Consider the following 17,004-nt stretch of genomic DNA (forward strand, 5'->3'; position numbering starts at 1 on the left):
GACAAACTGTTCAAAAGCCCAACTCAAAACTAACTACATCTACTAGCTACCGACGTGTAATCGAGCAAGAACAATGACAAGCCAATAAAGTCCACCTCTCTGCAGACTAAAGCATCATAACGACACCAGACTTTACCCACCCTTCACTGTCCTCTCGCTCTCGCTCCCTCTCCTTCTCCTTGGCTTTCCTGGACTTGTGCAGCAGTCCTATCAAGATGACCGCTGCTCGAATCCCGGCCTTTTTGTTGTGGAACCTCCTCCCGGCTTGAGACATGGCCCTCTGCTCTTTGGGCTCCGGGACGGGGCCGGGCGTCTCCGTGGTCGGGGACAGTTTGGGACCGATGCCCCCGCCGCCGCTGCCGCTGCTGCTGCTGCTGCTGGGACTGACCCTGGGCTGCAGCGCCTGCCTGCCGCCCGGGGACGCTTTGCTCGGTTCCAGGATGAGTTTTGGATTCACCACAGCCCAAAATCTGCGGTCGGGTTAGAAAGACTTCAAATCCTCCGATCCTTTCCCATGCAAGCGATCCAGAAAGTCCACTTTGGTAGTGTCCCCTCTGTTCTTTGTTGTAATCCAAAACTGCGAATCCAAAAGCTGCTTCTCAAGGTGAACTATCTGCATTTACAGCTTGTGAAGCCGATGTGACTGTCAGAGCTCCAGAGCACAGAGTGGCATGTTACGGAGGAAGCGAAAGGCACTGAGCTATTCACACCGGCGCACACACTGTACCGATGCATCCCTGACGAGTGCATGCATCCTCATCCCTTCCTCCCCTTAACATGCTCCGCTCCTGCTGTCTGTGCCTGCAACCGCTCGTTTCCCTCCTTCCCTACAGCCAAACCACGCCCACCTCGCTCTCCACTGGCCGGATCTTCCCAAAAAGCTCCGCCCCCCATCACCATAGCCTCGCTTCGACTCGGCCACTACGGCAGCCCTCCCTTTCTCCCGCTCTCCTCTGCCCTTGTTCCTACCTTGTTAATGATTTTGTATTAATCTCGGTGACCTTGTTCTATCCAGATTGTAGGATTTGACTGCTGGGACGCTTGTCGTTCTCTCCCTCCGTCTCTCTCTCTCGCTCTAGCACGTTCAGTGTCAAGTGTGAAATTTTGATTCTAGCGTGTTTTTTATCGGCCGATTGCCTGCCTGTGTTGTTGCCAAGGACAAATAAATTGAAATGTAGCAGCACAAAAATGGAAAGAGATTAAGGACAGGAAATAACAATTACAGCAAATTGCACCCTTGTTGAGGATTGAAACACATTTTGCGACATTATGTTCCTGGCGGGGTGAAATCATCTCCGTTTCCCATATTCATTTTTTAATCTGGCTGCTGCACACTAATAAACCCTTCTTGTTTTTCACATAATACACACCGGCAGAAAGGGAAAATTAAGAAGTGAAGAATAGCAATTAAATGAAAAATAAAAAAAGAAACAAAGGGATCTAAGACTAGCAGCAGAAATAAAGGTGGTAAACCAGGTGAGGTAAATATCCAAGGGTAAAGCAGGACTAAACCAGGATTACACCAGAACTAAATCATAAATACGACATGACAAATCCAGGGTTGAAGCAGGTCAAAAAACGTGACCTGGACTAAAGGTTAAGGTATGGAGCAGTATGAGCTTTACCGGGACAATGGTGCGATTAAACCATCATACAAGACCTAAACCAGGATCAAATCAGAACTGAACTACAATTAACTCTTGGCTTGATCCAGACTTAAATAAACCAAGGCAAACACCAGGCTAAAGTCAGATCAATCAAGACTAAACCACATCGTAATTCAAACTAAACCCAGAATTAAACCTGAACAGGCACCGAGACTGAAACCAGGACTAGAACACTATCCCTAAACAGGGCTTGAACCTGGACCAAACCAGTCCAGAAGAAGTGTGAGGGTTTCCTAAACTATACTAACTACGCCAGGGTTTAAACTGGAACAAACCAGGATGTACAAAAGGGATAATAAAGAAAAATGAAATCTAGATTGCCAAACCAAGCAAACAAGAAAAAGAACTGACCATTAAGACCAGTACAACACAAAACATTGACAAGATCACCAAGTCTCAAATAAACTACACCAGGATTAAAACCTGGTTTAAATGTTTGGTTTAATTTAGTTCAGGGTTTTATTAAAGGGTAATGTACAGTGTCAAAAACAAAAACGTTCTGCACCATATTTTAGCAAAATAAATAGTTTCCGTCCCCAGTCCTGATTGCACATTATAATGTTAAACCACAATTGTGATTATTCAGGCCACAATCTAAATGTTAGTCAGTAACAGTTGTTTAAACGCTAAATTAACTCATTTCAATTCAACTGATACTTTAACAAATGTAATGTTCTTTTTTAAATTGGGTGTTTAGGTTACATTAACGTTACATTATCATTCACAAAGTTTGATTTCCTGAAGCTGGTGTCAGAAACAGTCGCACTCGCCAATGAAAGTGACTCAATTATGTAAGTTTCCTTCGCTCATTGAGTCAATCGTCGCGAATAACCATAAAATCGCCACGTTCCTTCTCAACAACAATCGCAACTCGATCCCTTGATCTCGTGACATCCCAAACCCACGTCCCACCTGCCAAACCGGCCGCACCGTTTGAACAGCACCTCTTCGCACAATCGCAGTCTTACATCACTCTGAGGCAGTTCTCTTTGCCTCCCTCGCTCGGCGCTCGGTAAACAGCGCTAAAGCAGTGCCTTTCTCAGAACGTATTGATCCGGAGGCCAGTGTTTCCATCTTGGGCCACCTGTTCCCCCGCACCACTCTGTTTGCTCGAGTGACCCGCTGAGCAAATGCAGGAATAATGCAATTAAGCCAATGAATGAAACGGCGGCTGCTCCGCGAAACCCCTCTCGCCGCCTCTGTCTCCTATCTATCATTCTTGCGTTTCGTGGATGAAATCTGCGGTTGCCAAGACAGCTAGAAGAGGAGACGTTAAAAGAAAAACAGATAAATAAAATCGACAAACGGCGCGACGTGGAGTATATCGTCTTGTGTTCAGTTTTACGGCCCATTGAGGTTTTGTGCGATACTCGAACCACGACACTCACGGGAACGTTTTAGCACATTTCTGATGGATTGCACAAACATTAGCTGAATATCACCCAGTGCGGCCACCCAGTGATGTGATCGAATATGTCCTCTGCCTTATCGCTTGAGAAAAACTGCTTCTCTGTAAAGATTTGTGAGTTTCAGCTTCCCGTTATGGCAACATTTTGAGGATTTTGAAGGTTTTTTTGTGATTATTTTTCATCATTCTGTACCCCGTGGATATGTTGTGCACTGCCTGTTTGTCATTGCCAATGCTTCGACACCACAGCAACAATGGCTCACGTATTTATAGCCGTTTGTGTCCATTCTGCTCTTCAGTCACTCTTTTTGTCATTCTACAGCTGTAGATGTTGCCACAGCTGCCTTGGGACCGACTGGACAGACCTTTTTCCTTTGCTTTTTCACGATTTCACGTCAGCTGTATTTAATTTCTACAGAGCGTGGTTGTTTTTGCAGTTTACAGAAGCTTTCGTGTATTTTTTACCTTCGAATAATATACAACGGTAAAAAATACACGAATATTTGTGTGTGCATTAAGACCGCTGCCATAGTAACGCTTCAATCAGTCGAAACGTATTTGCATTGCACAATTCGTACTAAAAGCAGTTCAAAGTGCCTTACAAAACAACTAAAACGATCATATTTTTTCACTGTTTTGAGCCTGAAATTGAACATTGTAGATGTCGGTCTCACAACTGCAGAAAGACTGGAAAACTGAAATGCTGATGTATTTGGAGTGGGGAAAAAGTCCTCAAAATGTTAGGTACAACACGCAGCTGGACATACGAAAACACTTTTGAATTGAAGATTAGACCAGTTGTGTCATAAAAAAGTGAAAATGTCTATTTTTTGCTTTATTGTCAGATACAGAATATTTATTATTTGCTTCCAAGTTAAAAAATACGTAACATACATACTGCCCCCTTCATGATCTAATACATGATTGAACACGGATGTGAAAACAGGAAATAATCAAATTCCGCTGTATTCTCCAGAGCTTTTTGTTTTCACATGGGATCTAGTCCAGCGGTTCCCAAACGTTTTATATTTTTGTACTTCAGACGATTATTTTTTCATTATTATTTGCGTTGCCTCTACTCTTTATTTTATTTTATTATTTTTTTTACAATCTATACATTCTACATTCAAATTAACTTCAAAACATTTAGACTAGCCTGGAAGATCTGCAAAGGAAAATGCAAATTCTCATCAAATCAATGCAAATGGAACTATTCAATTTAACATAAACAGCAACCTATGTACCGTAGATTCTATGCATTAAATGGCTCACAGAGAAACTAAAACAAACATGTGAGACGGATCATGACATGACCAAGTCGGACCGGTCGGATCATTTCCTCAGAATCCAAACGAGGACAAACACGGAGCGAGTTTGTCGGAAAGAGCAGGTGCTGTTTCTGGAGCACCCGGTTACGACAAGGACAGCGAGCCACATGTCTGAAACTTATTCTTAACCCTGCCTCAGATGCCGCGCAGGGACAGACAAAAGTATCGTATCGGGCGGTTTAGCAGAGTCCACTTTAAAGAAAGAAAAAAGATGCGGCCCAGGTTCATTTAGGACATTTGAAACTTTACTGTTTTGCTCTGTACAGCCACGAAATTCCTCCTTTGTTCGTTTTCGTCTGAGCCTCTTGTCAAGAAGGTATCGATGGTCCGATATGGATAGTTTAAGCCTGTGCCGATATCCGATATTATTGACCGATAAAAACATGAAGAAAATAAAGAAGTAGTTTATTTTAAATACTTTACACTGTGTCTCTCACTTATCTAATGCCTTCCCAGGATGCTAAATATTAACCCGACAAGTTTAGAAGGGCGTTGCGGTAAGGCTAGCAAACAGTAGCATGCTAACGGCGCACTTCCTGTTTCGCGGAGAAGAAAACGCTCTTTAAATCGATACAGAGAAAGCAATGTGGGATCATTTTCACCCAAGTACATAATATATCTGTACTGGAGAACAACAGATTTGACTTTATTACATGCAAAAAAATCAGACACAGGTCTTTTAAGTTACTGTAAAGTTCACAGATAACGTTAGCCTTTTGTAAAATTATTCCTCTCTTTAAGTCACTGTATGGTCTTTTACTATTTCTGACAAAGCTCAAGAACATTCCAAAAGTGTTAAGAAAAGGTCAAATTGTGTCCTCTTCATGTTATTTGTATTTGCACTGATACTCAAATGAGAATATAGTTTTAATATCGAGCCTTTGAGTGTAATAAGACATGCTGCATTCACGTTACATCAAATTCCGTGGCAGAAATTCTTCTTTAACTGTCGAATTGCAGATGTATTATTTTTTTGACCTGATTACTGAGCTTACCCACATGAAACAAAAGCTGGCGCAAAATTCCACGTGTTCTCCGACAGAAAAGTGACATTATTCTTTTTTTTATTGCACAACAGCTTCAGAAAGTGGTGCCATTATTCAATCACCGAAAACCTGATTGTTGTCAGCTGAAAGGCCACTGAAAAGCCTTTTGGTTAACATGACAAGTTTGTGGAGCCAATCCCAAACAAATCATAAAAAGGTTCAACATTCATGAACAAAAACAGTGAATATCCGACAGCGTTACACATATTTCTTCCCTCATTTGCACTAATGACATAATAAAAACCGATAAGGAAGCATTGCGTTATATTTGAACATGTCTAGTCTGCTGTAGACCCTCCTCCCTAAACTTGACTTGACGCAAAAGAAAAACGGCAACATCTTTTCACATGACAGCAAATTAAAGGCGTCCGTGGACAAGGTCAAAACCATCAGCCAGCCCACACAATCCCTGATGCAGCAAAAACACGCACTGAATCACATGTCAGACATCTCCCTGCTTTATAATGCGCCATAGCAGACAATAACCAAGAAGTACATGAATTATTATATATGTGAACGTGTAGGTTAATCAAATAAAAACATGTTCCTTATTACTGTGCAACCAGCTGCTTTCTTTCGTATTTTTCGGAGTATATTAAAGTCGCACCAGCCAAAGAATGCAAAATAGAGAAGAAAAAAACATATGTAAGTCGCACTGGAGTATAAGTCACATTTTTGGAGGAAATTTATTTGATAAAATCTAAGACCAAAAACAGACATTTCATCTCGAACTGTAATTTAAAATAATAACAGATTAGAGACATGGTGACGTATTAACAGTTATTCAGATAACTATAGCATAAAGAACATGTAACAAGTTTACCAAAGCATCAGTTTTACCCCAAATCACTAAATCCACTGAATTCTTCTTCCTCTGTGTCACTTCTAAACAACTCCACAAACTCCAGAGGAAGTGCAGATTCTTCTTCTGCGTCGCTTAGAGCCTAGAGCGCCCTCTTGTGGTTGCAAGTGTGAAAATAACTAACAAAATGATATAATAATGTGTTAATGTCGTGAAACATATTCATGTGCAATTACTGTCGTGATCACATGCAATGGTATTTATGTATTTATTTATTTATTTTTATCTTTATTATTTTTCCCCTCCATCCCTTGTTGGATTTTGTCTATGGGAGTTTTTGTTTATAGGAGATCTTCTACTGAGAGTGTTTTTCAAACTTCCTATAAGTTATCTGTTCTTTCTTTTCTCTCTGTATCTACCTCTGTATCTACCTGCGTTGCACCAATGAAATTTCCCCATGTGGGACAATAAAGGAATATCTTATCTTATCTTATCTTAATAATATCACATATAAGTCGCTGCGAAGTATAAGTCTGATTGAAAACTCGCTAAAGTTCAATTCAAGGCTGTTTGCTGACGGTGCTGTGGCGTGTGCAGGTGGATAAGGCTGAGAACCTTTTATTGTTGTTGCTGTAAAGATATTAATTATTACATTAACGCTCGAGCTCCACTGACCGTGTGGTTTAACCGACTCTAAACGTTCAACCAAGATGCTTCAAAACAACTCTTTGTTGTATGTGCCTCCAGGAGTTTCCCGGTGACGTGAACTTGGCTGAAATCAAAACGCAAATCAACGTTTTAAGGCGATAAGGGTTGTTGAGGAAAAGCACCAAACATGGCATTTGTAACACTTTAAAACAAGGTTCCCTAGTAAAGTTTTGATAAGAACTAGTCTTTTGTTTATGCATTTAATAGATGGTTAGATATATTTTATTGATTCCCCTTGGAAGAAATTCAAGATGTCCGGAAAAACAAAGATGCGTACAATAAACACACACATAAATGCTTAAATTAATAAATACAGTATAAGCTAGTATTAAAAGTAATAAAGTGCTCAGGTTCACTAGCATTTGTAGATGTAGATGTAATGTGTGTTTCATTAAATCATGTATACATTGTTTATTTATAACAATTGGAGGCAAATTCACCTGTTGCACATGACCTTTTGTTGCATTGCACTGATTTCTATTGCATTAATTTGTACTGCACTAATTCCCACTGCATTTTAGCTGGATTATGGGTGGATAAAAATGCATGATAAAACACTCACTTTAGTCAATGCCGCCCACCTCTAATTACAAGCAGATACACTTAGTACTTTGAGAGTCTTGGGCAAAATCAAACGCTTCTCTAACACTTTTACGCCCTTGAATCGTCTTTATAAAGCGACTGACAAGAACTCTGCAGCGCGGCAAAAGTCACTTGGGCATTTTCCTCGACTCCCCCAACAAAACAAGCTCTCCAACAAAAATGGCCGACTGCAAGTGGCCCCCGGGAAGCGTCGCACTAAAAACAACAACAACATCCAAGAGTGGAGGTGGCCCGTCTCACCAGGGTCCTCTCGTGCGTCATCGGGAGGCTGAAGAAACACCTGTAACTCTCTCTGCTCTTCTGAACAGCCTGTCGCGTGGCCCACGGCCACTGGTGCGACTCGGCGCTCCTCAGGTGTGTCAATATGCCCGAATGAATATCTGATGGCCTCAAAACAATAGCGGGAAGGAGGGTGTAGGGGTGTGTGTGAGAAAAAGAGGCGTACTGTTGGAGAGGATGTGGCAGCCAGGAGGCAAGTCACTATCATGGGTTTTGGGATTGCCCGGTTGCTCAGAGGTTGTGGATTGACATCAATGAAACCTTTACGGACGATATTTGACATTTCAGAGCCATGTGTTTGGGCCTCAGGACTCCTGCCATGGATACAATCGAAACATAGCTCTGGATGGTACAAAATGCGCCGACAATCATAAATTGGACAGACGTTATGTTGGATATTAGAAAAATGGAAAAAATTCACATTCCGACTCAAATTAAATTGGACACAATGGTAAATTTTTTTAGCATCTTTTTTTTTTTTTTTTATCTCTGTAATACTTTTTTTGGTCTTGTGTTTTTGTATTACATCTTTCTTTATATACTTTGAGAAAATAAAAAAGAGTCGCGCAGGGAAGAAGGAACAAGTAGAGACAATATTTTTTCCAACCCATCACTCTTTATTTTAAGGATTTTTTGGCTCGTTGGCTTTATTAGACAGGAGCGTGAAATGGGGATGAGAGAGTAGGGAGGACATGCAGTAAATTGTCTGGAGTCTGGATTTCTGGATTTGAACTCTGGACATTGCGGCTGCACATGGAGGCTGGCACGTGTGCTGCCGCCTTAACCACTCGACCGCCGGGCAGCCGCCTAAACCCTCCTCTAATAAGACCAACACGCGCCGAGACACATCGCCAAATAGACAAATAAATAAAGGCGCCTCCGTTATTTCCTTTTTGCACTTCTTCGGTGACAACAGACAGATCTTTGCTTTGTAACCACTCCAAACTTTAAGGTTCATTCCAGGAGAAGGATACAGATCTCACCACTGTGAATTATACTCTAAAGTAGGACGCAATCATTGGATGCCAGAGGAGGAGAGCGCTGCATTGTGTTTGTTTATAAGGATTATTTATCAGGCCCAACACCAGATCAAGTCTGAGATCGCAGGACATTCTTGTGTTACAGTTGCATCGAGTCAACACAGCGTTACCGTAGTTACTTTGTCCGTGGAACAAACAGAGATGTTTTAAATTAAACTATTTCATGCCTTTTAATTAATTCAAAGCCCTGGTTCTTGCTTTGTTTGATTTTATCCCATGAAGTGTGTTTTTATTTGTTTTATTGGCATCTTAGTTGTATTTTGTACTTCAAAGGATGAAACAAGGGTAAATTAAAAGGATACTAAAGAGTAAATTAGAAATAAAAGTAAAATAAATGAGAGGGGAATGAGAGAGAGCTCCTGATCGTCTCCCGTTTTCTCCTGTGCACAGAAAACTCTTTCCTCTCACTCAAGTTATTAATGACCTGCTTAAACCACCTTCTTTCCTCTCTTCACAGAGTCTCACACTATGGTTCTCTGTTCTATTTTTGTCAGTAATCTGCACATTAAACTCATATTTAAAGCACCCCCGAGTTGTATAAAAGCCTTTGTAAGAGCCGTGACGTCGAGCCTCAAATGTGACGCGCTTCGGGGTTCTGTGAATGGCAGGAGGGTTTAACCAATTACATGACAAGACAACTTTCAAAAGAAGAATATAAAGCAGGTCAATTTAAAATATATGTATTATTATTGTTTAGAGGCCTCTGAAAAAATGGCACGAATCAATCTAAAAACTGTAAATCTGGGACATAAAACTCCAGCGATGGAAAAAATGTATGGATACCTTTGGACTGAACCTTTGGCAGCAAGAAAATAAAGGCGTCACAAATAAATGGATGACACCGAATGAACCAGCTGGGGTCAAATTGATAAAAATCACCTTTTGTGGTCAGCTTGAGATCAGCGCAGGTCTAATGATCGCTAACACAGCAAGTTAAATCTGCCGAGCTCCAAATCATCGCAAAAGGACATTTTCACTTTAACACTGTAGCTTTCCCCTTCATCTTATGAGAGCGCCTCCCTGAGCTGCTTTATTGGCACAGAAAGGACATTGTAAACAAAGGCTATGTACGGCCACTGGGCTGTAACTTCATTGCAGCAACAGTGGCTCTGGTCAGAATGTAATTTAACTGGAAACGTGTTTAGCTTTCAGCGAGAAACAGGAAAACCCACAAACTCATGGTTCAAATGACAGACTCGAACAACACTTGATGCACTTTTAGCTGTCACGTTTATTCAGCAGTGTAAATGGAACTGTTGTTGTTGTTGTTGTTGTTGTTTTAGCTTGGTTGTTTCGCGATGACTCATATTGAATGTATCCAATCCAACTTTATTTGTACAGCACATTTTACCAAAGTCTTCAAAGTGCTGCACAGAGTACAAAACAAGCAAAATGAGTTAAAAAATTAAAAATTAAAAAACAAATAAATACATAAAAAACTAAAAATAAATTAAAATAAATTAAAAATGAAATTAAAATGAAATTAAAATGAAATTAAAAAATTAATTAATTAAACAAAATTTAAAATGTTTTTAAAAAAATAAGAAAAACACATTAATAAATAAATAAAAATAATAAGAAATAAATACATATGTAGAAACCAAATAAAACCTAATCAATATAAAATAATAAAAGACCACACAATTCTCATGCCGGGCCAAATGCCAGTGAATAAAAGTCTATGTAATGTAAACTAACAGGAGAAGTTTCGAGTGTTAACGTGATCCTTGTCGATTATCCCAATTAAAAACCTTTGAATCTCTCGCGCTGTCTTCCAGGACACGCGTGTTCGCTGCGTCTCAAGCGTCTCAAACAAACACGGACGCCAGCCGGACCACGTCGCCTTCCACTCCGACGCTGCCATGTTTGCAGTGTACGGCACACGACGCTCGACACGTTCAAACACTCGCCTGGTTTAACTGTTTACTCAGTCTAGTTACAAGTATGTGCGTGTTAGTCCTGTCTGTCAGGATTTAGACCTTATTTGCATCTGTATTCAGTTGAAATTTCAGCCAGGTTAATTATAAGACTCTATGTGGAGCTGATATCCATGGACAAATAAGTAGTTGAAATACCAACTAATGCAATTTCACGTCTTTATTATGACAAAAACTGCACATTTTTTACTTCACATAACAAAAAAATCCCAAAAGAACAGGAATGAAAAACCTGGCTTGATGTAGGTTGCACCACCAGCTTGGCTCCATTGCTTTAATAATAATATAATAATAATAACTTTTATTTATATAGCGCTTTTCAGTGACCCAAAGACGCTGAACATAATAAAAAAAAGGGGGGGTATTTACAGACAGGGGGGACAACACGTACAGAACACATTAATATACAGATAAAATGAACAAGACAGAAGAAGTAGAGAGAAAAAGATGGGGATGTAACAGGGGGTAGAAGAGTAGGCAATGGGGTAGAGGAGGCTAGGGGTAGGGGAGGTCATAGGCTTGGGTGAAGAGGTATGTTTTTAGGCGGGATTTGAATGTTGTGAGTGAGGGAGAGTGGCGGACAGGTTGGGGGAGGGAGTTCCAGAGTCGGGGTGCTGTTCGGGAGAATGCTCTGTCGCCAAAAGTTTTGAGTCGGGATGTTGGTGCAGTCAGGGTGAGAGAGGAGGAGGATCGGAGAGCTCGGGTGGGGCGGTGGGGGATGAGGAGGTCAGACAGGTAGGGGGGGGCAAGGTGGTGAAGAGCTTTGAAGGTGAGGAGGAGTATTTTAAAGTTTATGCGCTGCTTGATGGGGAGCCAATGGAGAGAGCGGAGAACGGGAGTGATTTGTTCACGGGACCGGGTGTGGGTGAGGAGGCGGGCAGCGGAGTTTTGGACCATTTGGAGTCTGTGGAGGGAATGGGAGGAGATGCCAGTGAGGAGGGAGTTGCAGTAGTCGAGGCGGGAGGAGATGAAGGCATGGATGAGGGATTCAGCAGCGGGGAGGGTGAGGCAGTGTCGGATTTTGGCGATGCGGCGGAGGTGGAAGTATGAGGTCTTGACGATGTGGCTGACATGGGGAGTGAAGGAGAGGGTGGGGTCCATGATGACACCGAGATTGCGTACCAGGGTAGAGGGGGTGATGGTCGAGGTGTCGATGCTGAGTGAAAAGGGACCAGTTTTATTGAGAGTGGATTTGGTGCCAATGAGGAGGAGCTCTGTTTTGTCACTGTTCAGTTTGAGGAAGTTGAGAGTGAGCCATGATTTTATTGTAGAGATGCAGGTTTCGATGTGGCTGAGGGGAGGGTTTTGGGTGGATTTGTGGTGAGGTATATCTGGGTGTCGTCAGCGTAGCAGTGAAAGTCCAGGTTGAGTTGGCGGAGGATGTGACCAAGGGGGAAGATGTAGCAGATGAAGAGGAGGGGGCCGAGGACTGAGCCCTGGGGGACCCCCTGCGTTACTGGGGAGATGGAGTTAATGGAGACGGCAGTCATGGAGCTGTTGATTTTGGAAATTTTGTCATTGAAGGCAAGGAGGAAAGAGTTGCAGAGGTCAGGGGAGGAGGGTGGAGTGATGTCCGGTGGCTGGAGCAGCTTGTTGACGGTGGAGAACAGGGTGCGAGGGGGTTGCTGAGGTTGGCAGTGCGGCAGGTGGGGGTGACGGGGGGGCGAAAACTAGTCCAGAGTTGGAGTGGTGGTTATGGGAGAGACCAGAGCCCCTGTGGATGTAGCGGGGCCGGCGAAGGATCCCAGCTGAGCTAGCTGCAGAGGCAGCAGCAGCTGGGAGACGGTGGTTATGGTTGAGGAGGTGAAGGTCAGCAGCGGTGTAGGTGAGTAGGCGAGAAGTTGGTGGAGCGGTGGCCTGGAGGCGCGGGAGTGATAGTCCGAGGAGGAGATGGAACGTAGCAGCAGATGAGAGTAATCCAGTTAGTATGTTGGCGGTGGCTAGAGGCTGGTTAACTAGAAGCTGGTGGGCAGAGAGTTGTGAAAAAGCTGGTGGAGTGAGTGGCGTTGGTTGCCCCAGACCTTGTCTGCACGGCAGGGAGGCCCCGCGATACCATGACGGACCTCCGCAGGTGTTAGCCAGCTGTTAGCTGGCGACTAGGGCAGTAGATAGTCCAGGAGTGAGGGAGGAGATGAGCGATGGACGGTGCAGTAATGTCCGATGAAGTTAAGGAACAGGGATGTAGACAGAAGACAACACAGAGACGCGGGAACAAAACAAAACAATGGAAACGACTAACAAAACAAAGACGTTGGGACAGAAGCGGCAGTCCACATACCAGACGCCGGCGTTGCTCTAGCCCAATCAAGACGCATTTGAGTCCAGTTTTGTGACCAGATCGCCCCCGTCTGTGGAGCGGGAAAGCAGAGAAACGGGGCTGTACATTGGTTGTATGGGGCTGCTTTTCTCCGGGTGGAGCCGGTGCCCGGCTCTCCGTGTCTGCTCCTGTGGCGGGCTGGGGCCACACCTTCGCCCAGGTACAGACCTCCGGGGCGGCGGGTGCGGGAGCGCGGAGCCGGTGTTCGGGCGTGGAAACGCCGGTGCAGCGGAGGAGAAGCGGAGCCGCGTGCGGCTCGTGGCGGTGCGTGCCGCTCGTGGTGGAGCCGGTGATCGGACACGGAAACGCCTGTGCAGCGGAGGAGAAGCGGCGCCGCTCGCTCGTGGTGCGTGCGGCTCGTGGTGGTGCGTGTTTTAAACGTTTCACAGTCAGTTTCAGGAAGTAACTAAAACATATACTGAAAACATCACATATATACATTATTGTGAGTAGCTGTTATACGGTATAGTTACTCATTAATTGTATAGTACAGTTACTTTCTTACAGATGTGCCACAAAAACCCTATCACAATTTTCTTCATATCCAGATCCTGATTTCGATTTTTATCAAGCTTCAAGTATACACCTGTTTATAATGTCTTTAGTGGAGTAAATGTGTGCCGTGCTTCATCTGAAAGTTGTCTCTTCACTGTAATTGTTTAAATCCAGCTGTCTGACAGAGGAGGGAGTGGCTGAGGAGAAATGTCCCATGTTTGAGGTTAGAGCCGCTCTAACCAGAAGAAATGTGAATCAAACCAAAAAAGCAGATAATCACAGGGTTCAGGTCACGACTGGATGAAAGCAACAACAACAACGACGACGACAATTGGATTTTCATCCCCAAATTGCCCTGCTCTACTTTTTAGATAAATGTGTACCAATCACAAACCTGTTTTAATCCTGTGTCGTTTGTTTCTACACTATAATATAATGCATATCAACGTCGATCATTCTAAATAATCAGAATATAGTATTTTGTTTGAGGCATGTAACAGTATACGTTATGAAATACATTTTAGTTTAATTAGATGATGTGAAACTGGGATGGACCGTTGAAGAGCAGCCAATCAGAGAGCTGCTTTTGGCTCTTACTTTTATGTTGACAAGAAGTAAATGACTGAATTATCAGGTTCAAATACAGCAGTCTCATTTGTCACAACATACTGCTTTTACGTTGTACATTTTTGGGGGGGGGTAAACACCAATTTGACTCTGAAAAGTTGCCGCAGGTATTCAAGTACTCTTCCCGTCACTGTCGAGAGTTTGGCAGTAAACTTTATTTCCGTGATACCTAAGGCAACAAGGACTGAGCTGAGGTGAGCTTTTAATGCAGTTTCACTCACCTCTCTGACTCACACAGCCTTCCACCGTTAACGGGATATTCAAATGAATGAAAAGGTCTAAATACATTTCTATGCAACACAATTACGCCGAACCGCTTTTATTCTATTGCATCATAAAGTGGATAACGTGACAAACCAGACAGAGGGCTCGGCGGGTGAACTCTGCGACACCCCGAGACCCTCCATGTCATAAAACCATTATCCAACCACCGCAGCCAGCTGTGCCCTGCCTCCAGATCGAGTAACGGAAGATCCACCATAAATAACGAAATAAGAGTTTGAATGTCACACTGTCACGTCTATATTCACACGGAGGCTGGAGGTAAATACGGGGAAATGTCATGAGGCGTTATCTCTCATCAAGCATTAACCCTGTCCTGGGAACGGCAGCGCCAAGCACACGGGTCTGGTGTAAGAAAAACACTCTTCTCCTACAATATCTTAAATGAAACGGCTTGTTTTGTCCCGTGAAAGCGAGAAAATGTTACGTTGTCTCGCTCAGGGACACAATGACAGCACTGGAGTAACTTAAAGGACAAATATTATGCATTATTTGTATTGTTATCGGGCTTCAATGCTTTTGAGTATTTTTTTACTCATAATTTAGAACTTTTAAAAAATTGGTCTACAAAAAGCAGCATTTACTTCATATCACTCTGGCGTTTCCCACGTCAGGAATTGCGGCGTTAGAGCTCCATCTCCTGGCTCCAGAGGGAACTACATAGGTGAGATAAACAAACCTAGATTCCGCCGACGTGCTAATGCAGCCGCGCGGTTGTAAAGATAGTGATTTGACGACAGAAAGGCTCAAAACGAGTCCCGTGATGGTTTATGGACTTCAAAACAATAATGTGAATATTGTGTATTAGTGTGAATCTGGTGCCTGGCTTACTAATAACGCTATGTAAAATGCACGTTTATTTCACCACCGATTGACCACATTCAGCCTGATTTGTGCCTGTACAAAATACATTTAATTGAGTTTGAATTTCATAAAGGAAAAGCTCAACCTGTGACTTCTCGTAAATGAAACTGACTACGACTCCTGGTATGTTTTTGATGAGGAACAATGGTTAAGAATGCAAAAAAGTCTTAAAATAGTCTTTAATAGTGGTTTATATTGAGCTAAAATGATAGCAGTTCGCATCAAAGTTAATATTTTGGTGGGAGAAATACAAAATATGCCAGATTCAACACTAAGGCTTCAGCACTAAAGCGCGCACAGCTCAGTTTTGCACGTACAGACGATATCTGAATGCTTTTCTGGTCCATATCCCTCCATGTATTTCTCCTATAGCCCGTACACTATATTTATAAATGTTTCCCTTCTACACGTCAACGTGATGGAGGATTTTCCCATACTTTCTTGACAGCTGTTTTTAAATGGCCACCGTAAAAGCTTCATGTATCATTGTTGGTTCATATCAGTGACAGAGAGGACGGGGAGGTGTGGGTTGATTGGGTTACGACGGCTTTACAGCGGCGCGGTGTCTGCTCCTCGCACGCAAACAAACCCAAGTGAATTATTGCTGTTGCGGGCGATATCTTCATGGACTGTATGTGATCTCAGTTCAGGGCAGAAAAAGAGAATATACCACACACATCATCTGCATTTGGCTACATAAATATTAGCATAAACTTGAAGCTCTAAATATGTCATTACTAGAATAGATAACAAGCCTATTTCTTTGGTTTTCTTGTCACAATAATAAAATAAATAAAATATATTAATACAATCATAAATAAATGAAATGTGTGAAATAAAATAAATGAGTACAATTAAAAAAAGAAAAATAAACAAAGTAAACAAAGTAAATAAAATAAATAAAATAAATAAAATAAATAAAATAAATAAAATAAATAAAATAAATAAAATAAATAAAATAAATAAAATAAAATACATTCAATTAATTTTAAATATTTACCAGGGATTTGTAATTTCAACACAAAAAAACATAAAATGTGTGATGAACATTCTATCAAAATAAACAAAGCCAGAACATGCCGCCGAAAAATACAGATTAAAACTGTTGTAGTCACTTCATTTGTCACGTTCCGTAGTATTTATTTATGAACATACGTCTGGAATAGTTGTGTGTTTAGCAGGAAAACACATTTGCTTTAGTCCTACTCATGTTGTGTGTTCGGGTCGGACCTCCTCCGCTCTCACAGAGGCCTCCACGCTCACGACTCTAGTGTCCTCTGCAATTAAGTAGTGGCACTTACGACCGCCATAACAGCACTTAACTAGACGTGCCTCTCCTGCACTTTATATATGTCCTTTACATTTACATAACATGAGAACAGCAGGACATAATTACAGAGGGACCGTTGCTGCTACGCGCGGTAAGTAGTTTTAACGTGTCGAGGAGCATTTTTTGTGCAGCCTGGATTATTCAGACCGAGAGAGCTTTGCAATCAGTTTAGTTTATTTAATCAAGCTTGAGAAACAAACAGGCTTGTTGCAATCTCCAGGAGCGTTTAGCTTTGTCTATCGATTTAGCACCAGTCTGAAATGTGTATCAG

At 42.3% G+C, this 17,004-nt stretch overlaps 1 protein-coding gene across 5 annotated transcripts in view; it reads right to left on the minus strand.

Moving 5' to 3' along the window:
- Positions 1-17,004, minus strand: part of LOC140368159 (rap1 GTPase-activating protein 2-like) — a 168,625-nt gene that overhangs the window by 81,237 nt on the left and 70,384 nt on the right. For 2 of the 5 annotated variants that reach the window (XM_072455093.1, XM_072455077.1), the window contains exon 1: positions 141-787. The exons of 2 other annotated variants lie outside the window; for them this stretch is intronic. In XM_072455093.1, coding sequence (XP_072311194.1) covers positions 141-274 — 134 coding nt within the window. In that variant the 5' untranslated portion in view covers positions 275-787. Of the gene's footprint in view, positions 1-136; positions 788-17,004 lie in introns of those variants that run through there. One more of the 5 variants, XM_072455085.1, reaches the window with a different exon arrangement.

This window comes from Eucyclogobius newberryi, unplaced genomic scaffold (assembly GCF_026437365.1).
Source record: "Eucyclogobius newberryi isolate DKJ021-1_F unplaced genomic scaffold, fEucNew1.0.hap1 SCAF_10, whole genome shotgun sequence".
Taxonomy (NCBI): domain Eukaryota; kingdom Metazoa; phylum Chordata; class Actinopteri; order Gobiiformes; family Gobiidae; genus Eucyclogobius; species Eucyclogobius newberryi.